The following is a 25,731-nucleotide window of genomic DNA, read 5'->3' on the forward strand; positions in this document are numbered from 1 at the left end:
CTTCCCTTTAACTCCTATCGATCTCGTAGAACTTCATAGCGTCACAATGAAACAGAATCGGAATGAAGCTGTTGCGGAAGAATGAGATAAACCTTTTTGACCTCGTGATAAGCGATTGATTGAAAGATGATTTTTGTCAGAACGTGTATTGATACGATATTGCCTATTCCGCAAGGGCTTTGAATGACTCTCGGTGGTGGGTTAAGGACCAAGGTCAATAAACTGACTATAAAAGCATGTGGACAACAAGTTTATCTTTTGTTGTGTTCCGATATCAGAAAGCTAAACAAGTGAGTGATCAGCGATGAATTATTGAAACCGTATTACTTGACTTGCTTACCATTTCAGGAAATTGAAATGCGGACGGGACACATCATCAGGGCCTCGATCTTCATAGTCGGCTGTCTAATCAACGCCCAGTCGATCCTTTCTCACCACGGCCAAAGAATCATCTTTCCTTTAACTTACATCGACCACTCCGTGGAACTTCACAGCATTACAAAGGAGCTCCCCCTGCAGACAGGAAAATGCCAGGACTACAGGAATCGGGACCTAGTGTTGAACCTTCCCGGAGTTTCTCCCCGGAATTTGTACCCGCGTTTCATCGACAGTTACCGAGTTTCCTGTTTATCCCTCACAGACAGTTCAATAGAGCGCATTCAATCCGGATCGTTTGCGTATGTATCCAATCTCCTCTACCTCGATCTCTCCCGTAATCGAATCCAACTCTGCGACCTCTTGAACTTCGGAAATCTGGAGAGATTGAAGACCCTCGTGATCGATGAGAACGACTCTCAAGGCCAGGAGACAAACTTAATCCTCTCAACATCGAGTTATTTCTCCCAGCTGGAGCACCTCTACCTCCGCAAAAACTTCTTACGTGACATCAGCATCAACCTGAGACAGCACTTTCCATCATTGACCCACCTCTACCTCTCCGACAATCGACTCGACGGTGGAGTGTTCACTTACTTGCAGCTGCCACACACCCTCACCCACCTCCACTTGGAGCGCAATTGGATAAGAGAGATGGACACACGTGAGCTGATCCATCTGTCCTCGCTCTTTTTGGACGGCAATCGCATAGCGTCGATTTGCTCCTGGCAGTGTCATAGCGGCAATCACCTTGCGCTGAGAGGAATGACCGGATTGAAGTTCTTATCGCTGTTGAGAAACGAGATAAGCTACGTCGAGAGGGGGTGCTTTGACGAGACGAGGAGTCTTCAGAGTCTGAACCTGGCGCACAATTCGATCAGTCATTTACCCCCGGGGACCCTTGATGTTCTCCAACGGCTGGAGGACTTGTCTTTGAGCTACAATCGTCTCACGCAGGTGCCGGACGTCAGCAGATTGATGATGATAGGAAGCTTGTCCCTGGATCACAACAACATCGACAGAATATCATCTTACGCATTCGCAAATCTGCATTGTCTCAAGTGGCTGTCCCTCGGGGGCAACAGGATCAACTCTGTCGAGGCAAACGCCTTTGTTGATCTTCCATTCTTGGAGGAACTTGACCTCTCCGATAATCAACTGTCTTATCTCCCCTGGGGATGGATCTCCGGCACTTGCCTCCGACACTTGGACGTCCGCAATAATCATTTCACCAGTTTTGAGAGCTTATCACTTCGTAATCTGTGGACCTTGACTCATCTGTATGTGCAGGGTACACCCTTGAGCAATGTTATTACTACAACACATTGGCAGATTGGGTATAATACAACGGTGCATGTCAAGTACAGTTCGTCCGTCAACCGGGGACCTTGTTATGCCTCGTGTGATGGTGGTTACACCATACCGAGGATAACTTTCCGTGATGAGTGGACTCGGTAGTTTCAACTTGCTCGGTAACTCGTTTATACACGTGTGGAGTAGAGAATTTAGGGGGGTTGGGGGAGAATTAGATGAGTTTATGGGAGGGGTGTTGATGTTTAGAGGGTGGTATTATTGCGGGGAAAATTGGAGCACTTTGGAAATTTAGGGGGGGTTTGCTTGCTTTGATCGAAGGAGGAAGTTGTTGATACTTTGGACTTTAATTGTCTGTTATTGTTATCGGATTTACGAGAGAATAAAGTTGATGAGGTCCGTAGTCGATGTGACTTCTTATCATTATATAAATAGCTGCGGCTGACACACTGCCTCATTTATGATTTGTTCTTTGGATGAGAGAAAATCTGAAGGTAGTTGATTTCAAAGTTTTACTCATTGAGTTTTTTATTACAGATTTGAACATTTAGATGAAAGACTCCGTTCTAATGCATTGAACATCAATTGCATGTCCATCATGTTTTCAGATACTTTGTTGAGTCTCGCTTGCTTTGATACTTTGTTGCCTTATCACGTCTGTAATTACTATCGGTTCCATGAAAAACGTTCTGCGTAGCAAGAGTTATCAGTAATGAATGGAAGAGTGATACCATATAAATAGCAGGGAGTTGATACAATGTATCACTCGCAATTCGTTTTTCAAGTGAAACAGTCTGTGGTTCTCGAAAATGACTAATTTGAAAGTATCACTTGCTGCGTTTTTCTTGTGTGTCTCGGTGCAATCGGTTCCGGTGGAAACAAATTTAAATGAAGTCCCTCCAAATATTCACATTTCACAGATGAGTTAACTCGACTTACCTCTTAGCTGAGTTTTCGAGGAATATCTCCACATCTAAAGGAGATAGCAAAATTATCGTAATGACCTTTTTTGTAGCGCGAATTGAGAGCTACAAAAATACTCCTGACAAAAATTTTGCCATCTGCCTCAGATTCTGAGATATTCATCAAAAACCGGCCAATAGTTGAAACGGATTAAAACCGTTTCATCGCTTCGCTAAGCATCATTCGATTTTACGATATCTCATCGCTGCTTTTTGATCTTGCATATTTTTTTCTATTTTCAGAAGCCATAGATCATGCCATCATATCACTGCTTCCTCCTCTTTGATTAGAGTTCTGGCATACAGTGCGATACTTTGTAGCATTATCATGTCTGAAATTGTCATTAATATGGGGGAGATAGTGAAGATGTTTCTCACAGCGCAGTCTATGTACTACATTTCCGAAAATATAATACTTTATCGTTCGAGCTTTGCACTGAGAATTTTTCTTCTTTAAATCTATTTATCGTCTCCCTCATTTCTTATCAACCCTATATTTACGCGGGACAAGTATGGCCATCAGCAGTGGAGATCGTCTGCTGGTGGTACACAGACGATCCTCTTATTATCCAAGATGAATCTGTACAAAGAATCGGTCCTCTTGTTGTTACTGTCACTATTGCTTTTTGTGAGTAGTGAATTACGAGTTCATAAAAGTGAAGAAGTTCCTTCATGTGAAGACGAAGAAGATGGTCTTGGTATTCACATCAATCTCACTAAAGTGGAAATAACAAAAATCAGAGCCGACTTTCTGACGAGCTCCCTCGTTACGTGTCTCACCTTGAAAGATAATTCCATATTGGAAATTGATGAAGAAGCATTCAGAGGATTGCCAAATTTGCACTACCTTAACTTGGCTGGAAATAAAATTCCGCAAAACAAATTTGACTATGACTGGTCAACTATCAAAACGTTAGTACTGGATTTCGCTATTGCCGCGTGTGAAAACAATAACGGTTATAGGAATGAAGAGTGCTATCGAAATGGATGGATCCCCCAGCCGAAGTACAATAACTTGCGTTTTCCAATACTTTCAAAATTACCAAGTTTAGAAAAATTGTATCTCCGTAATAATGGCCTCCAGTCGCTGACCTGGAATCGACGTATGGCAAACCTCACTCATCTGTACTTAGATGAAAATAGAATCAATCTCAGTGATCTCATCGCATTCATTCCGCCCACATTAACCCATCTCTCTCTTTCTCGTAATCTCATCCAACTGTTCGCACATTCTCCGATATTACTCCAATTGGAGGAATTAACATTGGATGGCAATAATATTCGGGTGCTGTGTTATGATTACAACTGTTTCGAACCAAACCCGCAACTGCCACAAGATCCGGAGGAACCTACAAAGTTGCCATGGGAAGAATCCGATGCTGACAGGGTAAAAGTTGGAAGTTACATAGACCTGAGAGGTGCCACAAAGTTGAGAAAATTATCGATGGCATCGAATGAATTAATGGTGATTCGTGACGGTGCTTTCACGGATCTGAAGAGCTTGCAATACCTGGACCTCTCCAGTAACTCTTTCCGATACATTCAGCCGGAGGCCTTCAGAAGTGCGGAGAATCTAACAACTTTATTACTGAGTAATAATACACTGAAACACGTGCCAAATTTCGCTCACTTGGAGAGTTTGGAGATGTTGATGTTGGATGGGAATGAAATAACTGCTGTAGAATCAGCTCCATTTTTGAACCTCACAATGCTGCAAATCTTGAGTTTGGCGAAGAACTCGATCAATCAAATTGATCCGATGCTTTTGGAGGCGCTCCCTCTGCTGTATGAACTGGATTTATCAGGGAATCGACTGACGACTCTTCCAGGGAACTGGATGTCACCTGAGACCGCTCTCCGTCGTTTGCATTTGGATAGTAATTTATTCACGAATATCGAGAATATGGCTCTGAGGAATGTTACCGATTTGGAGTACCTGAACATCGCGGGAAACCCGTTTCAACTCTTATCAGTCAAGTCCCTGATACAGTTACCGGAAAATACTGTCATCAATGCTGAAGTTGTTTCTTTTAACGGAGACAGGGTTCGATGTTCTGCTAGCGGTGTCTAGTTCAAGTTTACGGGTGCGTTGACATTTAATCTAGTACTGATAGCTGACGAGTACATAATCAACACTCATTCTTATGTCACAGATAACTTGTGGACGGAATTCATAATCATAATAAAAGAATTAATTGTAATGAAAAATATGAAAATTTTTAGCTGTAGAATTGTTCAATTTCTATAACTGTGGGAATAAATTAAATTGATGAATGCAAATTCTTTGGTAATCCATCGCCAAGATATTTTTATATTCAATTCCAACTCCATATAGTATTTCTTCCCTCATACGTGCGTCTAATTTTGATGATCAAGTATAAAAATGCACGATTCATGTAGAAGAAATATTTTTCCTTTAACACATTCAGCCTGAGGCCTCCACTTCATAATTTATTCGCGAATATCGAAAATATGGCTCTGAGGAATGTCACCGATTTGGAGTGCCTGAACATCGCGGGAAACCCGTTTCAACTCTTATCAGTCAAGTCCCTGATACAGTTGCCGGAAAATACTGTCATCAATGCTGAAGTTGTTTCCTTTAACGGAGATAGGGTTGGATGTTCAGCTAGCGGTGTCTAGTTTAAGTTTACGGGAGCGTTGACATTTAATCTAGTACTGATAGCTGACGAGTACATAATCAACACTCATTCTTATGTCACAGATAACTCAACTTGTGGATGGAATTTATAATCATAATAAGAGAATTAATTGTAATGAAGAAAATGAAAATTTTTAGCTGTAGAATTATTCAATTTCTATAACTGTGGGAATAAATTAAATTGATGAATGCAAATTCTTTGGTAATCCATCGCCAAGATATTTTTATACTCAATTCCAACTCCATGTATCATCTTTTCCCACACACGTGCGTCCAATTCTGATGATCGAGTATAAAAGCGCACGATTCATCGAAGAAATATCGTTCCTCTACAACTGCATAATATCAAATAAAAAAAGTGAATCCATTCACTAAAAATTGACAAAAATTACATAAAATGACTAGATTCTCGACGTTTCTCAACCCAAATAACTGACCAATTGCTAAAAATTCCCGAGTCGATTTTCCAAATTCAAAAACAAAAAAAAATTCTGAAATTTACGCAATTGTTTCAAATCCTCCTGCAATCGTTCAATTGCTAACCATCGGAATAAAAATCGTAGATAAAAGCAAAATCTCCACTAGTCTATCACAAAAAATTGTCCATTTCTTTACCAATTTTTTCCTCACACGTGCCTCCAATTTTGATGACCCCCACAAAAACTCCAATGCACGTCACCGAAGTATTTTACCTAAAAAACTGCAGAAGTCACACAAACAAAAATCACCCACCCTTCCCCCAATCTTCCCACCTGTCGTTTTCCACCGTGAGAACCCCAACCTCAGCAGTCCCGAGCTCTCCAAACCTCCAGTCCCATTCCTCTACCCTCAGTTCGCTCAGCTCCACCGCGAAACAAACACCGGTCTCCAACCTCACCATGTTTACCTCCAAAATCCTAATCCCCCTTTGCCTCTCCCTAACCCTGGTATCGCCGCTGTCAGTGAGGAATTCCAGCTGCGAAGAGGACCTCCGCCTGAACATCAATCTAGCTGGCAGTGGCTTGCAGCGCCTGAAGGACAAATTCCTGTCGAGTTCGCTGATAAATTCCCTCCACCTGGAGGACAACCAGATCTGGAACATCGCGGAAGAGGCCTTCGTGGACCTAACGAACCTCCAGTACCTGAACCTCGCTGGGAACCTGTTGCCGTACAGCAAGCTGAGTCACAGCTTTCCAAAGCTGAAAACCCTGGTCCTAGACAAGGCCTTCACCCTAGTCCCTCAGGAGGACTTGCAAGAATCCTTCACCACGCACTGCTCCCCCTGCCTGTCGAAGCTCCCGCAAAGGGCCCCAAGAGATTTCGGCCTCCACCTGAACATCTCCGGAGGAATGCCTGAGCTAGAGCAGCTGCACCTGCGCAGCAACAACATCATGACGATCTCAGGCCTGCAGAACACGCCGAATCTCACGTACCTCTACCTCGGGAGCAACCACATCTCCAGAGGATTCTCTGAAGCCCTCGTCCCCCCGACGCTGAAGCACCTGCACCTGGAGAACAACTTCATCGAATCCTTCAACTCCTCCGTGACGAGGCAGCTCGAGGAATTGGTCCTGGACCACAACAACATCTACCGCTTGTGCTCAGACAATTGCAGTCAGCGAAAGCGTGAGACGTACGAACACGAGCCGATGCTGAATCTGGCAGGGGCTGTGAGCCTCCAGATCCTGTCGGTAGCTGATAATCTGCTGATGTATGTGGATGAGGGCGCTTTCGACGACCTCGAGAGCCTCCAGTTCCTCAATCTTTCTGGTAATTATCTCGAGATATTCCCGTTAGACGTCTTCGGAAACCTCACGAACCTGAAGTCACTGGCCCTGAGCGATAATTTTTTGAAGGAAATCCCGGATGTCGACGACTTGGAAGAGTTAGAAGTCCTTCTGCTGAACGGAAATGGCGTGAAGACCGTCACCCAAGCGTCATTCACAAATTTACCGAAACTGAAGACTCTCAGTTTCGCTAATAATCACCTGAGTGAAATCGATGCCGGTTCATTCGACGCCCTGACTTCACTCAACGAATTGGATTTGTCCGGTAATAAGCTTCTTATATTGCCGGAAAATTGGATAGCGGGGAGTTTCCTGCAGCGACTGCATTTGGATAGCAATTCATTCACGGGAATTGAGAATATGTCTCTGAATAATGCGAGCTGCATTGAGTATCTGAGCATTGCGGGCAATCCGCTGGTGAGTTTATCCACTAAGGCGCTGATGAAGTTACCGAAGACTGTTGTGATTAATATCGGAAGAAGGGGAGCGGCCGGCGGCGAGAGGAGGGAGAAATGCCAGTGCGATAATCTCATCTGTGAGGAGAGGAGATTTAAGGTGAGAGGGGATATGAAAAAAATTCATGGATAAACCTAGCGAATTCGATAGACATTTTATTGGGTTTCTCTTGAAGTTTCTATTGGCTTTTGGCGGATTCTGTTGAAATGTTCGGTGGAAAATATTCTATGCACTCACAGAAATTTTTCGAAATTTCATGGAAAATATGGTAGCAGTTCTTATGAGAGTGACATCGAATCCGATTTGCGAAAAAAAAGGGCCTGGAATTTCAAGTTTTAGGTAGAATTCGACGAAATTCATGAATTTTCAAATTGTCGCTGAATTTTCCAGACTTTTCAGAATTTTCACGGAATAATTAGATTTTTCTAGACAATCAAGTCTATTTTCTGTAGAATTTCTTCGGTTCAAATTTTCTTCGAGAAATTTGCAGTATATTCATTTGAGTTATAATGCCATTGAAGAGATAGAATCAATAGAATTAGATTTTGCTAGACAACCGAATCAATTTTCTGGATGAAAAGAAAACGAAAATTTCTATCTCTAGTTCCACTGAAATTTCAAGGAATTTCGTCATTAAAAATTCAGAATCCCACGGAAAAATCGATGAGAAGTGTAAATATCATTCAATTATTCCCTGAAAATTAATAGAAATCATTAAAATTCCGGTAAACATATTCTTGCATTTTTAATTACTGGAAAATTCAGTGTAATTTGGCACTTAATATTCATGTTTTCACTAAGAGAAAAACACAAATTATACCATAGCATAAAAAATGAAGATAAAAATTGTATAGTATCAAGTATATTTGAGTTGAAAATTCACTTTTTTAGAATTCATCAGTAAAAATTACTGAATTTATGTCAATAAATTTTTTTTCTGCATGAAATAGCGATGAAAAAATCACAATTCAATTTGCCTTCAATTTTTTTTGTTGCAGAACTTTGAGGGATTGGAATCCATGGAGAGGGCTCAGTAATAACGATACCAGTGAAATCATTCGTCATCATTGTTTTTGCATTATATCATTGTTAAATTTCACCATTATATTTTACGAGAAAATATGCTTTATTGTGTCATTATTTGACCTATTGTTATGGAGGGAAATAAAGGCTTTAGGGTGAATTGAAGAATTGAAATTTAGTCTCGAAATTTTAGCGAGTAGGGAATGACTGCGAAATAAAAATATGTTAAAATAATGCAATTCGTATGGATGGGATACTTGGTCGTATAACTTTCTGGATTGTTTGATCTTAGTGATGCTTTCCGTCCTGACAGTTTTGTCAAATTTTATCGATTAATGATTTCATTTTTATATTGTCTGTAGACTGTAGTTTGATCCTGTAATTGGCCTTGTGCTGTTGGGTCTTTATGAAATAAAATGAAATGAAGTGTAACTTCTGCAAGCAACCAATAAATATATAGCAAAGCAATGTAAAAATTAAATGTACGAATGTTACCGATAGTGTAAATAACCCGGATATTGCTTCTATACTTTAAAACGATAAAAAAAGTACAAAGAATATTGTTCTACATAAAATAACATTTAAAAGTTCTTAAACTTCCGTAAAGTCTGACGTACAGCTGACTCCAAGCATCTTATCTGACCGTAATAGCCTCGTTAAATTGAACTTTCAATGTCATGAAATCATTTAAAATCCCCCAGAATGCCTGGCGGCCACTGGTGTAGCATATAAATTCGACGTGGATACCAGTCCCATCATAGTGCCATCACTTCTTTTCAAGTCAGTCGACTGTAAAGTTTCGAAAAACTCCTGATCAGTGAATTACCGCGGTAATTTGTTCAGAGAAGACTTCTAAAATGGTCTTGTGCGAGACATTGACGGCGATAACGCCCCTATTTTTAGTATTGGGTTGTGGACCCGTAACACCTCCACCCAATCATGATCCACTCTGCGAAAACAGCGACGGGTACCTGAATATGACGAACCGGGGTCTGCAACGCATCGGGAAAGACTTCCTCCGGAATTCGTCCTACACTTGCATCGATTTGTCGGGAAATAACATAACGGATGTGGAGGAGGGTGCCCTTGCAAGTATGACAGAGTTAACGTACTTGAATCTCAGTGGAAACAAGCTGTCACCCGAATTCCTGACGACTTACAGTAACCCGAAGGTGAGAGTTCTGGTGCTGGACGAAGCTTTTGCTGAGGCCGATCTCCCCGAGGACATAAAATATTCACCGACAATTTTGTCAACATTTCCGGAATTGAGGCGCTTGTATCTGCGTCGGAACAATTTCGAAAGACTAATTGTGCCGTCTTGGCGAGAGAGTTTCCCTCGCATCAGACATATTTACTTGGATGACAACAGGCTTCAGTCCGCGAGTTTTTTGACAGTACTTCCGAAGAATTTGACGCATTTATCTCTCTCCAACAATCGTCTGTCGTCGTTCAAAACTGGATCGCTTGAGCATCTCGAAGGGCTGAACTTGGACAATAATCAATTCTCCAAATTGTGTGAAAGTGAGGCCTGCGACGAAGGTATTTATTTAAATGGTGCAATCAATTTAAAAGTGTTATCGTTATCCAACAACAATCTGTCTACGTTGAATGGAGGTGCGATGAAAAATCTGGGGAAATTGAAATACTTGAATCTGTCGGATAATGCCTTATCCGAAATTCCTCATCTCGCATTCCAAAATCTCCGGAGTTTGTTCGACCTCAACTTGAGTAATAATGGCTTGCGGAAGGTTCCAGATCTGTGTAATCTGAGAAACTTGAAATTTTTAAATTTGAGCCACAACGTACTTCTTCACAGTATCGATCGCGACACCTTCTGTGATTTGCCGAATTTGGACCACATTGATTTGACTCACAATGGAATTCCTCAGGTGTCGCCTGAAGTCTTCATTGGCATGATTACCGGTAGGACACCTTTCGTGGAAAAAGCTTAACAAGTGGACAATGGCATTTTTGTTTATAAATGAGTGTAATAATTGTTGCTAATAAATTACCAATTTGCTTTCGAATGGTTTTCTTTGTTCAGTCATGACTAATTCCATATTGATGACAATTTTTGAATGATCGATTTCTGGAAAAATATCAATTTTTTCGAATCTGTATGAAAAATTTAATGTTAATTGGTGTCAATGAACAGAGCTTATCAGAGTCTACTCATGAAAAAATTCATGAAATCCGATTGATTCTTAATGAGACATTTCGAAAAAAATGAGGAAAAAATATCACATAAATAGAGACTTACGGACACGATCTAAAATTTTGATATTCCGACTTTTCAGACCATATTTAGTTACCCTAACACAAAAAATTGAAAATTCAAATTTGAGCGATTCAAAGCTTCCATTCTAAAAAGTTTGGGACTCTGTCAGTGTAAATAAGATATTATTTTTCTATATTTTTACTCGCAATAAAGCTAGTCAATCTCAATTAAAAAAAGAGTCGAAGTAGGATCCGTCTACCCCTATACACTAAAAATTCCATTGTATGCATTATGCATTTATGATCCATGTTATAAAAGAGGATAAAAGTTTTGGGGCAAATGCAACTGTTACGACAATCTCCAAAACACTGGAGAAGAATCACATTTTTTCATTAATATAATTTATCTCAACGGATGTGAAATCAGAATCCACGAAAGAATATCTTATCTGCAGGCGGGCAAATTTTTTTTCCGTAGCTTCATGCGGACATATCAAACTTCCCAGAATACAATATCCCCATTGATGCAAGATACGAATTCGACAGAGATTGGCTGGGTTGCTGATCGTGTCCTCTTGAATCAGTTGGCTGAGAAGTCTGCGAGGTATCGCATCAGTTCCACTTCTGCTTTCCTCAATCAATCAATTAAAAATGAGTCTCGCTATCAAAGTGTTGTTTATCTCAATGTCACTATTTGCATTCGTGCATTGCAAATTCGTGAAATCCACATCTGATCAACTTCCACTCTGCGATGATGTCAACGGCACAAACTTGGATATCTCCAGCAGTGGTTTCACACGCATAGGATCGGGTTTCCTTCGGAGTGCGCTTGTCACCTGTGTCAATCTGGAAAGAAACGGGATAACGGAAGTCGCAATGGACGCTTTTCAGAGCTGTCCTAAATTACGTTATTTGAATTTGGCTAGTAATAAACTTAACATTGAGTTCTTAGGTATTTTTGAAAGTGAGACCATCGAAACTCTAGTGCTTGACGCATCATTTTTTGGTAGGCTTGATGCACCTGGAATACTGATCATATCAAATCAGGGTAATGAGTATGACCAGTATGATTATGACTATAGAAGAAGGATAACGAGTACAACCAGGGCCCCACGCACCACTTCCGTGATATCAATGAGTCTTCCACATCTGAGGCACTTGTATTTACGTCGAAGTGAATTCGATTCTTTAGAAATTTCCTCACACAATTTACCCAACATCACGCATCTCTACTTAAATGCGAACAAACTTTCATCCCTGAGTTTCGTGAAATCGTCCCCAAAGAAGTTGACTCATCTATTCCTGGATCACAACGCCCTGTCGAATTTTGCTGTTGGATCAATGGAAAACCTCAAAGTGCTGCATGTCGATCATAATCCGTTGGAAAGACTGTGCGAGAATGAATACTGCAATCAAGGGATATCTCTGAGGGAAGCGATCAATCTGGAAGAGCTGTCACTATCGGATATCAATCTGAATACGTTCGACGAGGAGGCGCTGGAGGATTTGCGGAAGTTGAAATACTTGGATTTGTCGCAGAATCACATTTCTAAAATTCCCCGACACGCGTTGGACAATCTGACGAGTCTGGTCGTTTTGAAACTGAACGAAAACGAATTGACAGGTATGCCAGATTTTTGTAATTTGATTAAGTTGCAGGAGCTGGATTTGAGTCACAACAAGATTCAGAATATCAGTCAGAGAATGTTCTGCAATTTTACGAATTTGGAGAGTATTAATTTGGGATATAATGAAATCATCGAGATGACATCAGGAGTCTTTGACATGCTGACGTCGTTGAGGGTGTTGAATCTTTCGGGGAATAAGATTACAACACTGCCAGTACACTGGTTTACAGTAGGCAAGAGCCGTGGGCCACTTGAGTTCATCAACCTCGGGGGGAATCCATTGGCAACTATACCGTTGAAGAGTTTGGAGAATTTACCAAAAAACATGAGTATCATTTTCTGACTGCTATCTAACGACACTCCACGTCACTGAACGAATATCAAAAATATGTATGCGTAATCACAAATGTATCTTTCGTAATGATTAAAGATGAATTATTGGTCAGCAACTTTTGTGCTTCTTCTGTTGTTATATGTGCCCTGATTGACAATAAATATCACTGAGAATACATGAAAAGAGACAAAAGAAAGAGAAAAAGAAGACTAACTATTCAATTGTTCTTTTAGATTATGGGAAAGGTAAGTGTCAAGGACGGAATCCATTGATAACTTTCTACTTGAGAAGTTTTGGAAATTCACGTTGAGCGACGAGCAGCATTTCTGGACTATCTTCTAACGATTCTTCACATAACCGATTTTTGAGATGATTTTTTAAGATGTTCATGCAAAGTTGTCTGATAACAAGAATACCGTATTGTCTTTTCGGAGTAGGTTGACCATGTCAGAATCCATGACGTTTTGTGATACTTTGGTCCAAAGACCAAATGAGTATTGTAGGTCTGAAGAACAAATTGTCGACGTTTTCAGAGTTGGGTCTTTCTCTATATTATAACAATCCAAATCGACTTCTGGTGATGAAAATTGGGTACTCAAAATTGAAACTCCGCAATTAAGGGTCACGAGGATCAAAATCAGGTTCATGAGGGTCAGAATAAGGATCACCAGGGTCAGATTAGGGGTCATGAGGGTCAGATTAAGGGTCATAAGGGTTACGAGGTTCAAAATGAGATTCGTGAGGGACAGAATAAGTGTGATGAGGATCAGATTAAGGGTCATAAGGGTCAGAGTGAAGGTCACGAGATTCAAAATCAGGTTCATGGGGGTCAGAATCAGAGTCAGCTTGGTACCGTTATTTGGGCCCTTGATTTGACCCTTGTGATCCTCATTCTGACTCTTGTGACCCTTATTCTGACCCTCATGACCCTTGAGACTCTTAATTTCGGCGTTTTAATTTCGAGTACCAAATTTTTATCGACAGAAGTCGATTTGGATTTTTATAATATAGAGGGATACCCTCGCCCCATCTCCCGGCTTCACTCCAATTCCATTTCCCCACTATATCTCTAGATGGCTCTGCCAATGCATTTTAGCTTTCGCCTTACCAACTGACATTGTGACATTTTCAATATATTTTTCGAAATAAAAATTATTATTATTATTCTCTTTGGAGGCACTTTCGACCCCAAAAATAATCAGTGGAAAGGGATGACAATCATATGAATGGTCGGCTAAAATAGCGAAAATTTAAACGAAGTCATGAATGTTATCGTTATCCTCTTCCGAACGAGGAAAAACCAATGAGTTTTAATTCTAGAAAAAGACAGAATCGCTCCACTGATAACAGTATATAAATTCAAGGCGTATGCAACTTTTGGCCAGACCACTGTCGCCTCTTCTTGAATCACCAGACCAAGAAGCCCGCGCGTTAACTTTTGATCAGTGAATTTTCGCGCTAAAATGAGACTCTGTAAAGTGTTAATAGTATTGACTTCTATTCTTCCATTAGATAATAGTGAATTTGTGAGATCTACGTCTGATTACATACCAGTTTGTGAGCGTTTCGATAAGTCCCTCGATCTTTCGATCGGTCGTTTCGCAACCAGCAGTCCTTCATATCCGTACGCACCGTTTATTTGCATCAATTTTGCGGGAAATAATATAACACGTTTTCCCGACAAGAATCGTACTCCGCAATTAGAGTACTTGAATTTGGCTGGATGTAAGCTTACTGCCGAACTTTTATCGTCTTTTGAACATCCAACTGTGAAGACTCTCGTCCTTGACGAAGCCATTGCACGAGCCCACCCCAGAAATGAATATGAACGGGGAGGAAGATATAGTACAGATTCACTGAATCTTTCACTGAAACTTCCACAACTCAGAGAGCTATATTTACGCGAAAATAATTTGGAATCAGTGTGGATTCCGTCATGGTCAGACACTCTTCCGGAGATCACTCATCTTTATATGAACAACAACAAATTTACGTCAACGAGTTTTTTATCGACATTTCCGAAGAAACTGACTCATTTATATCTTGATAAAAATCGTCTGCAAATGTTTAGGACTGGATCGTTGAAAAATCTTAGAGTGCTGTATCTAGATCATAATCCGTTGGGCTGCGTATGTCGACAGGCGTCTTGTCCCCGAGGGATATGGCTGAGGGATGCCATCAATCTGCAAGAGTTGTCATTATCGTCTGCAGGTCTTTCCCTATTTGAAGAAGATGCAATGGAGAATTTGACAAGTTTGAACTATTTGGATATGTCGAATAATAAATTATCGAAAATTCCGGAAGGGGCTTTCAGAAATCTGACTAGTCTCGTGGTTCTCAAATTGGATGACAATACATTGACACATATTCCAGATCTACGCAATTCAAAAAAATTGGAAGAATTGAATTTGAGTCGCAATGCACTTCATGATATCAGTCAGCAGAGCTTTTGTAACTTGACAAATTTGAAACGTATTGATTTGTCGCATAACGAGATCGCCGAGGTAACACCTGGAGTCTTTGATAGGCTGGCGTCATTAACAATATTGGATCTCTCGTGGAACAAGCTCACAGGATTTCGGCGAAATTGGTTCATTTCGCGGCGTCGAAGTGGCCGAGTGCCTGTTGGAAATCCGATTAACTTGGAATATCTGGATCTATCGAATAACGACTTACAGAAAATTTCTCATCGGGTTTGCCGAAATCTAACGAGCCTCCGGGTCCTCAAATTGAGTGATAATGCATTGCAAGACATTCCAAATCTATCCCACTTGAAAAAATTGGAAGAATTGAATTTGAGTAGTAATGCGCTTCGTGATATGGGTCGGAGAATCTTTTGGAACTTGACAAATTTAAAACATATTGATTTGTCGCGAAACGAGATTGTTGAGGTAACACCTGGAGTCTTTGATACACTGTCGTCATTAATGACATTGAATCTCTCGTGGAACAAGCTCAACCAACTTCCGCACAATTGGTTTATTTCGCAAAGTGACGGAGTGCTCGTTGAAAATCCAATGAAATTGGAGTACCTGGATCTATCGAATAATGAATTATGGATAATTTCTCGACAGGCTTTCCAACATCTGACGAGTCTGATGGTTCTCAAATTGAGCAATAATGTATTGATCAATATTCCAAATCTATGTGATTTGAAGAAACTGGAAGAATTGAATTTGAGTAGCAATGCACTTGATAGTATCAGTCAGGAAACCTTCTGTAACTTGACAAATTTGAAACAAATTGATGTGTCCGATAACGCAATCGCTGAGATAACACCTGGTGTCTTTGATATGCTGCCATCATTAACAACGTTGGATCTATCGAATAACAAATTACGGAGAATTCCTCAGCGGGCCTTCCAAAATCTGACGAGTCTCTTGGTGCTCAAATTGAGTAATAACGTATTGAAAGACACTCCGGATCTATGCAACTTAACAAAACTGGAAGAACTTGATTTGAGTCGTAATGCCCTTCATAATATCACTCAGCGAACCTTCTGCAACTTGAGAAATTTGAAACGTATTGATTTGTCTCATAACGAGATCGCGAAGGTGATGCCTGAGGTCATCGATAGGTTGCCGTCATTAACAAGACTGGATCTCTCGTGGAATAAGTTCAATGCTTGCACAGAATTTGAAGATTTGGAAGCTGCTGAACACCTGGAGTACTTGAATTTGGCAGGGAACATGCTGCCGCTTGAATTCATCTCGTCTTTTGGACATGCAACTCTGGAGACTCTGGTGCTGGACGAAGTCATTATCGAGATGCAGTTCTCCCGTAGTGCATGCAACGACGAGGGAAGCATAAGCATCTCGGAAGGTTCAACAGAAAGAGCTTTTGTTGTATATAATCCAAAAATTTCATTGATAATTCCACAACTCAGACACCTGTATTTGCGCCAAAATAATTTGGAATCAGTACAGAATGTGCGGTGGGCATTCAGTTTGCCAGAGATCACTCATCTTTACTTGAGTAACAACAGACTTACGTCTACAAGTTTTTTATCATCATTTCCAAAGAAACTGACTCATTTGTATCTCGATGAAAATCGTCTGCAGATGTTTAGGACTGGATCGCTGGAAAATCTCACAGTGCTGCATCTAGATCATAATCCATTGGGCTACGTTTGTGGAAGGGCGTATTGTCGCCAAGGGATACGGCTGAAGGATGCAATCAATCTTCAAGAGCTATCATTATCTTCTGCTAATCTGTCCCTATTGGAGAAAGACGCGATGGAGAATCTGACGAGTTTAAAATACTTGGATATATCGAACAATAAATTATCGAAAATTCCTGAAGGGGCCTTCAAACATCTGACCAGTCTCGAGGTTCTCAAATTGGATGGCAATGCGTTGACAGATATTCCGGATCTACGCAAATCGGAAAAATTGGAAGAATTGAATTTGAGTCGCAATGCTATTGATAATATCATTTCGGAGACCTTCTTCAACTTGACAAATTTAAAACACATTGATTTGTCGCATAATGAGATCGCCGCGGTGGCATCTCGAGCCTTCGAGCTGCTGCCGTCATTAACAACATTGAATATCTCGTGGAATCAGCTCAAAACACTTCCGGAGTATTGGTTCGTTTCAAAAATTGCCCAAACGTGGAATGAAAATCGAGGGAACGTGCGTCTGAAAAATCTTAATGTTCTCAAGGTTCTCAAATTGGAGAATAACGTATTGATGGATATTCCCGATATCTGCAATTTTCAAAAGTTGGAAGAGGTAGATTTGAGTCACAACGCGCTTCGGAGTATCAGTCAGCAAACCTTCTGCAACTCGACATATTTGAAACACATTAATTTGTCCCATAATGAGATAGTCGAGATAAAACGTGGAGCTTTCGAGGTCCTGCCGTCATTAACAACACTGGATATCTCGTGGAATAAGCCTAGAACATTTCTGCAGTAGCCTCTGAAAAGTACCCAAGCGCCTGTATTATCTATCGCTGTCACAGAAAATCCATTCCAAAAACAGAGTTAATTGGGCAGAACAATTCGCCAAAAACAAATAGGATCTCTTCCAAAGCAGCATTTACAGGGTTGGGCGGAGGGGGAGTTTGAAACGGACAGGGAGTCCCATTGTTCTCGAGCCCTGATTCAATGCCTGAACACGAAAATGTTTAATACACTTTTAAAAAATCCAGTGTAACGATTTTTTAAGCCTCTATTCCGCTCATCAAGTAATGTAATATGACGTTTATGTATGTTTTTAATATACTGTAATCTTTTGTTGACAGTAATTGGAAAGAAAGAGAAATTCATTTCAGTAGCGAAGTGGTAAAACAATACAAGTCAATTTTAACTGTTGACCAGTTTTCAGTGAATATCTCGGAATCTAAGGGAGGTAGCAAAATTTCTGTTATAACCTTTTTTGTAGAGCCGATTGAGAGCTACAACAAATGTAATTACGAAAATTTTGCTATCTCCCTTAGATTCGGAAATATTCCTCAAAAACTCAACTGGGAGATGTCAACTTGACCCGTTTTACCACTTCGCTACTAATTTCTACTGAAAATGAATGATTGTTTACCCATTTTTATGGTTGTTCTGTTGTTATAAATGCAGTGTTCAACAATAAATATATTAAAAACATGTAGAAGGAAAGAATATAATAAAAAAAATTGATCCTCCTTAGACACTTTAATTTTCTCTCTAGAAAGAAAGCTAAGTATTTCAAAAATCTTTCCATTTAGGGTGACTAATGAATATCACTCGACAATGACGAAGAATATGTTCTATCAAATTTCATCGTCAACCGTCTCCTGATTCACCACATTGCGGGAACAATCCCACGAATAAACGATCAATAAAACTCAATTAAAAGAAACCAATTTTTAAGCTGTAGAAATACATTATCATTCAGAGAATCTACACGTAAATTACGCTCAAACAAAGCGTTCTTTCAGCTTCATTAAACGCATTTCAAGCGTGAGAAATCGTAATTGACGATCTTAATAATTAACAAAAAATAACATCCGGGTTTACGCGTGAAATAATTTAGTTTCTTTGTCATTAATTATGGATAAATAAACATAAAATACGGAAAAACTCATTTTCGCATAAGAATCGTAAATTGCATTTAGGTCACGGCTCCCCATCAATATTAAATTTCTGTAATATTACAAGAATTTGACCCTTCCATTAATGAGGGTTTAAAATATGTTGATTCAATTTTTCAAATAATATAATATTAATAATCTGATTTTTACGAATAATGATGTACTCAAAATTTGTTAATATGAAAATATAAATTTACTACACTGAGAACAAAAATTTCTACTTCTTTTTACTGGTTAAACGAACACCAAGGCGAGAATACACCGAGAGATTAGAAGTGAAACGATAACAAATGAATTCCCACATCATCAGTTGCATGCCACGGAACTCATAAAAATTTTCCATAAAATACATTTTTGCATCGGTAATAACCAAGTTCTAATATTTCAAACGCCTGTCGTACAAAATAATATGCGAAAAAAATTGCCCCGACGACTTCAATAATGAAAATCATTCCATCGGACTTCCTCAAAAGGTTGTAACAGCTGCGGTCTCGAACGATAGCTTATTTGAACAGACAAAAGCGGTGTTCATATCTCACCTATAATCACCTATAATGAGCACATGAGCACTGCTATGGCCATTAGCACAGGTTATAAAATCAAGAGAAATTCGAGTTCTGGCCAGAGCACGTGCGCCATTTCGGATAATAACCCCGCGAGTCAACTGAAAATCAGCGAATTTTCGCACTAAAATGAGACTCCGTAAAGTGTTACTGACACTAACTGCTCTACTTCCAATAGTGATCAGTGAATTTGTGAGATCTACGTCTGATTACGTACCAGTTTGTCCCCATTACTATAGCTACATAGATCTTTCGGTCGGTCGTTTCGCAACTAACAGTCGTTCATATGCGAATGCACCATTTATGTGTATCAATTTTGCGGGAAATAATGTGACATCTTTTCCCCGCAAGCATCGTAACGCAGCATTAGAGTACGTGAATTTGGCTGGAAGTAAGCTCCCCCCCGATTTTTTATCGTACTATGAACATACAAACGTAAGGACTCTGGTGCTTGATGAAGCCATTTCGGTAATCCATCCCCTCAAGGATGGATATCCGGTTGAAGGGTTTACGTTATTCGTGAGCGATTCACCTTCCACTGGCAGCGAGAGCACCGACCCATCGGGAAAACGATACATTACGTATTCACTGAAAATTTCACTGAAATGTCCACAGCTCAGAGATTTATATTTACGGGAAAATAATTTCGAATCAGTCTGGGTTCCGTCATGGTCAGACACTCCAGAGATCACTCATCTTTATATGAATAACAACAAACTCACGTCCACCAGTTTTTTATCGATATTTCCGAAGAAACTGACTCATTTATATCTCAATAACAATCGTCTGCGAACTTTTGCGACTGGATCGCTGAAACGTCTCAAAGTGCTGCACGTGGATCATAATCAACTGCGCTACGTATGCGGAACAGCGTACTGTCCCCGAGGGATATGGCTGAGGGATGCCATCAATCTGCAAGAGTTGTCATTGTCTTCTGCTGATCTTTCCGTATTTGAAAAAGGCGCAATGGAGAATCTGACGGATTTGAAGTACTTGGATATGTCGAATAATAAATTATGGAGAATTCCTGACAGGGCTTTCAGAAATCTGACTAGTCTCGTGGTTCTCAAATTGGATGACAATGCTTTGATAGATATTCCAGATCTCCTCAATTCGAAACAATTGGAAGAATTGAACTTGAGTCGCAATGCACTTCGTGATGTCAGTCCACAAACCTTCCGCAACTTGACAAAACTGAAACATATTGATTTGTCGCGTAACAAGATCTCTGAGATAACACCTGGAGTCTTTCAGACGCTGTCGTCATTGAGGACATTGAATCTCTCGTGGAACAAGCTCAAACAACTTCCGCAAAGTTGGTTTATTTTGCAAAGTGACGGAGTGCTTGTTAGAAGTCCAATGAAACTGGAGTATCTGGATCTATCGAACAACCAATTATCGGAAATTTCTCCACGAGCATTCAAAAATTTGACGAGTCTGGTGGTTCTCAAATTGGACAGCAATGTATTGCCAAATATTCCGAATCTAGGGAATTTGAAAAATTTGGAAGAATTTAATTTCAGTAGCAACGCACTTCGTAATGTCAGTTACAAAACCTTCTATAACATGACAAATTTGAAGCACATTGACTTGTCGCGTAACGAGATAGCTAAGATAACGCATGGAGTCTTTGATATGCTGGCGTCATTAATAAAGTTGGATCTCTCGTCGAACAAGATCACAAAACTTCGGCGCAATTGGATTACTTCCCGCAGTGACCCGGCGCCTGTCGGATATCCAATCAACTTGGAGTATCTGGATATATCGAATAACGACTTGCAAAAAATTCCTCAGAAGGCTTTCCAAAATCTGACGCGTCTCTTAGTTCTCAAATTGAATAATAATGTATTGAAAAATGTTCCAAATCTATGCAATTTGAAAAAATTGGAGGAACTGAATTTGAGTCGCAATGCAATTTATGATATCAGTCGGGAAAAATTCTGCAACTTGACAAATTTGAGGCGTATTGATCTGTCTCATAATAAGATCACTGAGATCGGACTTGACGTGATCGATGCCCTGCCGTCATTAACGACGTTGGATCTCTCGTGGAATAAGTTCAATATTTGCACAAATGCTGACAATTTCGAAGTTGGTGAACATTTGAAATCGTTGAATTTGGCTGGCAACACGCTGCCACTTGAGTTTTTGACGTCTTTTGGACACGCAACTGTGGAAACACTGATGCTCGATGAAGTCATCACCAGAAATCAGCTATCCAAAAATACATCGAAGGACGGAGGCAGTGTAAACATCTCGCAAGGATCACACAGCACATATGAGCTGAAAGTTTCGCTGGTAATTCCACAACTTAAACACCTATATTTACGCAAAAATAATTTGCAATCATTAAGGATTTCGCGATGGTCACACTCTCTTCCGGAGATCACTCATCTCTATTTGAGCAGCAACAAGCTTACATCTGCGAGTTTTTTAGCAGTGTTTCCAGAGAAACTGACTCATTTGTATCTTGATGATAATCAGCTGCAGACGTTCAGGACTGGATCGCTGGAAAATCTCACGGTGCTGCACCTAGATCATAATCCTTTGGACCAAGTGTGTGGAAAGACAGTTTGTCGCCAAGGGATGAGGCTGACCGATGCAATCAATCTGCATGAGCTATCATTATCTTCAGCTAATCTGTCCATATTGGAGAAAGACGCGATGGAGAATCTGACGAGTTTGAAATACTTGGATATATCGAACAATAAATTATCGAAACTTCCTAAAGGGGTCTTCAAAAATCTGACCAGTCTCGTGATTCTCAAATTGGATGGCAACGCATTGACAGATATTCCGGATCTATGCAACTCGGCAAAATTAGAAGAATTTAATTTGAGTCGCAATGCTATTAATAAGATCATTTCGGAAACATTTTTCAACATGACAAATTTAAAACACATTGATTTGTCGCATAATCAGATCGCTGCGGTGGCATCTCGAGCCTTCGACCTGCTGCCGTCATTGACAACATTGAATATGTCATGGAATCAGCTCAAAAAACTTCCGGAGTATTGGTTCGCTCCAAAAGTGTACGGAGTGAGTAGTGAACATCCGACGAACTTTGAATACCTGAATATGTCGAAAACAGCAGTTATGTACAACTCGAGAGTTCCAGATGTTCTCGAAGTTCTCAAGTTGGAGAATAATGCATTGGTGCAGATTCCCGATCTGTGCAATTTCGAGAAGTTGGGAGAATTAGATTTGAGTTACAATGCGGTTAAGAATATGAAGCAGCAAAGTTTCTGTAACTTGACGTATTTGAAACACATTAATTTGTCTCATAATGAGATGGTTGAGATGAATCATGCAGCCTTCACGATGCTGCCGTCATTAACAACTCTGGATGTCTCATGGAACAAGCTTAGAACATTTCAGTACTGGCGATTTTCTCCAAAAAATTGTCAAGCGCCTGTGCTATCTATCAGTGTCACAGGAAATCCATTTAACAATATAGAGTTAATGAGATAGAAGAATTTGCCAAAAACAAATAGGATCTGTTCGAAAACATTTTACATATTGCCAACGAGGAGGTCGAAATGGAAAGGGAGTCCCATTGTTCTCGAGCCCTGATTCAATTCCTGAACACGAAATATTGAATTTTAGAGAACGAGGGCTGGGATATAAGGACCCAAAAATAAGTATCAGAACGGAGTGTCAGAACATGGGGGGCATAAATTAACTAAATATAAATCATGTTTAGCAAAACGAAATTTATATTTAAGGATTTCTGTGTGAATGCCAGATTTGTATTATTTGAGAATGTTTGAGGAATTGGATTTATGTCACAACAAGATTCAGAATAACAGTCAGAGAATGTTTTGTAATTTTACAAATTTGAAGAGTATTAAGTTGGAGTATAATGGAATCGCTGAGATGACAGAGGGAGTCTTGGTTTAGCAATATATGATCATGGTCGACCTGAAATTCTCCATCTCGAGGAGAATCCGTTGGTTAATTTACATTTGAGTAGTTTTGAACATTTATCTGTAATGATGAGCATCAATTTCGGAGAATTGTCTAACGACACTTCATATTTTGAAATATTCTTGCTAAATTATTGTGTAATAATACCAAACTATTGTATTGTCTTTTCATATTTCGGTTCAGTCTGTCTCAATGTATTTATTGTTCACAATGATTGAAGATTATTTACCAATGATTATTTGACAACTTTTATGGTTCTTCTATTGTTACGAATCGTTTGTTCGACATGAAAAGTATGTAAGCAAGCTGACGTGAGCATCGTAAATGACTAATTCTCATCTTATCAGTCACCTTTGCCGAAAATAATGAAAATTTCCATTAAAACATACTTTTCCATTAGCGATAAAGAAGCCCTGCAGGGAATGAATATATACAGGTATCAAGAAGTGATCAAACGCCTTTTGCGAGTCTGATAAACTTGGAATATCTAGATATATCGAATAATAACTTATCGAGAATTCCTCGGCGCGCATTTCAAAATTTGACGAGCCTCTTGGTTCTCAAATTGGGTAATAATGAATTGAAAAATATTCCAGATCTATGCAATTTGCAAAAAATTGGAAAAATTGAATTTGAGTGGCAATGCACTTCATGATATCAGTGAGCGAACCTTCTGTTGAGCGAACAACATTGGATCTCTCGTGGAATAACTTCATAATTGTCACAAAAGTTGACGATTCCGGAGCTGTTGAACATGTGAAATAGTTGAATTTGACTGAGAACATGCTGCCGGTTAACGTTTCATTGTCGTTTAGTCATCCAACTATAGAAATTTTGATGCTCGATGAAGCCATTGCAGGAATTCAGCTCTCCCGAAATACATCGGCGGACGACGGAGGTATGAACGTCTCAGAAAATTCATCTTACATTCCCATCATGCAGTCTCAGTCAATGGAAAGAACAAATATTACCTATACCCTGAAAATTGAACAGAAATTTCCACAACTCAGACACTTGTATTTACGCAAAAATAATTTGGAATCAATGTGGATTCCGTCATGGTCAGGCTTCCCGAAATCACTCATCTTTATTTGAGTAACAACAACCTTACATCCACAAGTTTTCTATCGACATTTCCAGAGACACTGATTCATTTATTAAAAAGCCGAAAATCTCGAGATCCAGGCAAAATAAATCGTCCCGGAATTGTGACGAGATGCACCGATCCAATGTCTTTCGAGATTGCGACGATTCCAAAACTTTCGATGTTTTTCCAGACCGTGATGATCTCTTCAAAATAATTCTCCACTAGTCTCGACGGCATGACTAAATGCGACACAGTCGGAGAGAAAGTCGGCCCATGAAACCGCAAATATGTAAAAACTCGAACAGGGTACACGGAGAGAAATTTTTGATTAAAATTATCCTACCGTTCTATAAAAGTGTATCATGAGTCATCGTTTCCTCATTTCTATCCCGAAATTTAGTAAAAATTAATATATGATGAGCAAATTTTATTGTACGTTAGAGAAATTTATCCTGATAAAAATAAAAATTACTGTACCGGTAGGGTAAAATACAACCGTTCTAGAATTTTCGTCAGGATAAAATTTCTCTAACGTAGAATAAAATTTGATCATCATATTAATTTTTACTAAATTTCGGGAGAGAAATGAGGAAACGATGACTCATGATACACTTTTATAGACCGGTAGAATAATTTTTATAACAAATTTCTCTCCGTGTATATATGGCAAGGAAACTAAATATTGCGTTATAATACCCGAAATATTGTATTATCTTTTCATAATTTGGTTCAGTCTGTTTCGATATATTTTTCATAATGAATAAAGATCATTCGACAATGATATAACAATGATTATTCAACGAACTTTATAGGTCTTCGATTGTTATAAATCCTTTGTTCGGCAATAAATATACGAAAAATATGTAATTAATCTGACATGAGCATTGTAAATGAATAATTCCCATGTTATCAGTTGCCGTCAATGGTGAGAATTGCCACTAAAATACCTTTTCCCAATAGTGATAAACAAGCCCTACGGGCAGTGTACCTGGGAAACACCTTTCATGTAAAATAATATTCGAGAAAAACATCGCTCTAATGAGTTCATTAACTCACATTCTTCAATCGGACTTTTCCAGAAAGCTGTAACAGCCGCGGAGTCGAGTGCTAGTTAATGTGATAAATAGATAGAATTGGTGTTCCTATCTCACACTACAAATAATAAATTTGTACCATACGAGCATTGTCATGACCATTGGCGCTGTCTATGAGTTCAAGGTAGATCCAAGGTCTCGTCAGGACACGTGTATTTTGATAAGAAACCCGTGAGTTAACGATGTTCAAGCGATGACGAAATGTAGGTGGTGAGGTGGAGGGGAATCTATTGTATTCTTTCAGACAGCCAATTCCTGAA

General features: G+C 39.6%; 4 protein-coding genes across 4 annotated transcripts; all 4 read left to right on the forward strand.

The window, feature by feature from the left end:
- The first annotated feature begins 277 nt into the window (after positions 1 to 277).
- Positions 278 to 9,033, forward strand: LOC107035962 (protein artichoke). The gene is made up of 5 exons (XM_015253629.1): positions 278 to 290; positions 349 to 1,829; positions 3,285 to 4,692; positions 6,120 to 7,628; positions 8,528 to 9,033. The coding sequence occupies exons 2-5, from the start codon at positions 358 to 360 to the stop codon at positions 8,564 to 8,566; spliced, it is 4,428 nt and encodes a 1,475-aa protein (XP_015109115.1). The 5' UTR covers positions 278 to 290; positions 349 to 357; the 3' UTR covers positions 8,567 to 9,033.
- On the forward strand, positions 2,708 to 5,493 carry LOC107036086 (toll-like receptor 13). Its single transcript, XM_015253823.1, has one exon. It carries the CDS (start codon positions 3,223 to 3,225, stop codon positions 4,717 to 4,719), a length of 1,497 nt encoding a protein of 498 aa, XP_015109309.1. The 5' UTR covers positions 2,708 to 3,222; the 3' UTR covers positions 4,720 to 5,493.
- Positions 9,034 to 9,290: 257 nt separating the features above from the next.
- LOC107035963 lies at positions 9,291 to 17,981 on the forward strand. The gene is made up of 6 exons (XM_015253630.2): positions 9,291 to 10,489; positions 10,924 to 10,940; positions 11,354 to 12,734; positions 12,965 to 12,976; positions 13,388 to 13,580; positions 14,244 to 17,981. The coding sequence occupies exons 1-6, from the start codon at positions 9,410 to 9,412 to the stop codon at positions 17,648 to 17,650; spliced, it is 6,090 nt and encodes a 2,029-aa protein (XP_015109116.2). The 5' UTR covers positions 9,291 to 9,409; the 3' UTR covers positions 17,651 to 17,981.
- A 1,511-nt stretch (positions 17,982 to 19,492) lies between these two features.
- On the forward strand, positions 19,493 to 22,834 carry LOC114841079 (chaoptin-like). Its single transcript, XM_029125948.1, has 3 exons — positions 19,493 to 19,618; positions 19,979 to 21,208; positions 21,350 to 22,834. The coding sequence occupies exons 1-3, from the start codon at positions 19,493 to 19,495 to the stop codon at positions 22,832 to 22,834; spliced, it is 2,841 nt and encodes a 946-aa protein (XP_028981781.1).
- The last annotated feature ends 2,897 nt before the right edge of the window (positions 22,835 to 25,731 follow it).

The sequence above is a fragment of the Diachasma alloeum genome, unplaced genomic scaffold (genome assembly GCF_001412515.2).
Source record: "Diachasma alloeum isolate Michigan unplaced genomic scaffold, Dall2.0 Dall_scaffold_00203, whole genome shotgun sequence".
In the NCBI taxonomy this organism is placed as follows: domain Eukaryota; kingdom Metazoa; phylum Arthropoda; class Insecta; order Hymenoptera; family Braconidae; genus Diachasma; species Diachasma alloeum.

What these genes read in the sequence shown, in the direction of transcription:
- LOC107035962 (XM_015253629.1), top strand. Translation starts at nt 358, where the DNA reads ATGCGGACGGGACACATCATCAGGGCCTCGATCTTCATAGTCGGCTGT. An exon ending in TTCCGTGATGAGTGGACTCG is followed by an intron (nt 1,830 to 3,284) that starts GTAGTTTCAACT and finishes TTTTGTGAGTAG; the next exon opens with TGAATTACGAGTTCATAAAA. An exon ending in TTTCTTTTAACGGAGACAGG is followed by an intron (nt 4,693 to 6,119) that starts GTTCGATGTTCT and finishes CCAAACCTCCAG; the next exon opens with TCCCATTCCTCTACCCTCAG.
- LOC107036086 (XM_015253823.1), top strand. Translation starts at nt 3,223, where the DNA reads ATGAATCTGTACAAAGAATCGGTCCTCTTGTTGTTACTGTCACTATTG.
- LOC107035963 (XM_015253630.2), top strand. Translation starts at nt 9,410, where the DNA reads ATGGTCTTGTGCGAGACATTGACGGCGATAACGCCCCTATTTTTAGTA. An exon ending in TCAGAATCAGAGTCAGCTTG is followed by an intron (nt 13,581 to 14,243) that starts GTACCGTTATTT and finishes TTCTTCCATTAG; the next exon opens with ATAATAGTGAATTTGTGAGA.
- LOC114841079 (XM_029125948.1), top strand. Translation starts at nt 19,493, where the DNA reads ATGAGACTCCGTAAAGTGTTACTGACACTAACTGCTCTACTTCCAATA. An exon ending in ATAGCTACATAGATCTTTCG is followed by an intron (nt 19,619 to 19,978) that starts GTCGGTCGTTTC and finishes AAATGTCCACAG; the next exon opens with CTCAGAGATTTATATTTACG. An exon ending in TTCTCAAATTGAATAATAAT is followed by an intron (nt 21,209 to 21,349) that starts GTATTGAAAAAT and finishes TCTCATAATAAG; the next exon opens with ATCACTGAGATCGGACTTGA.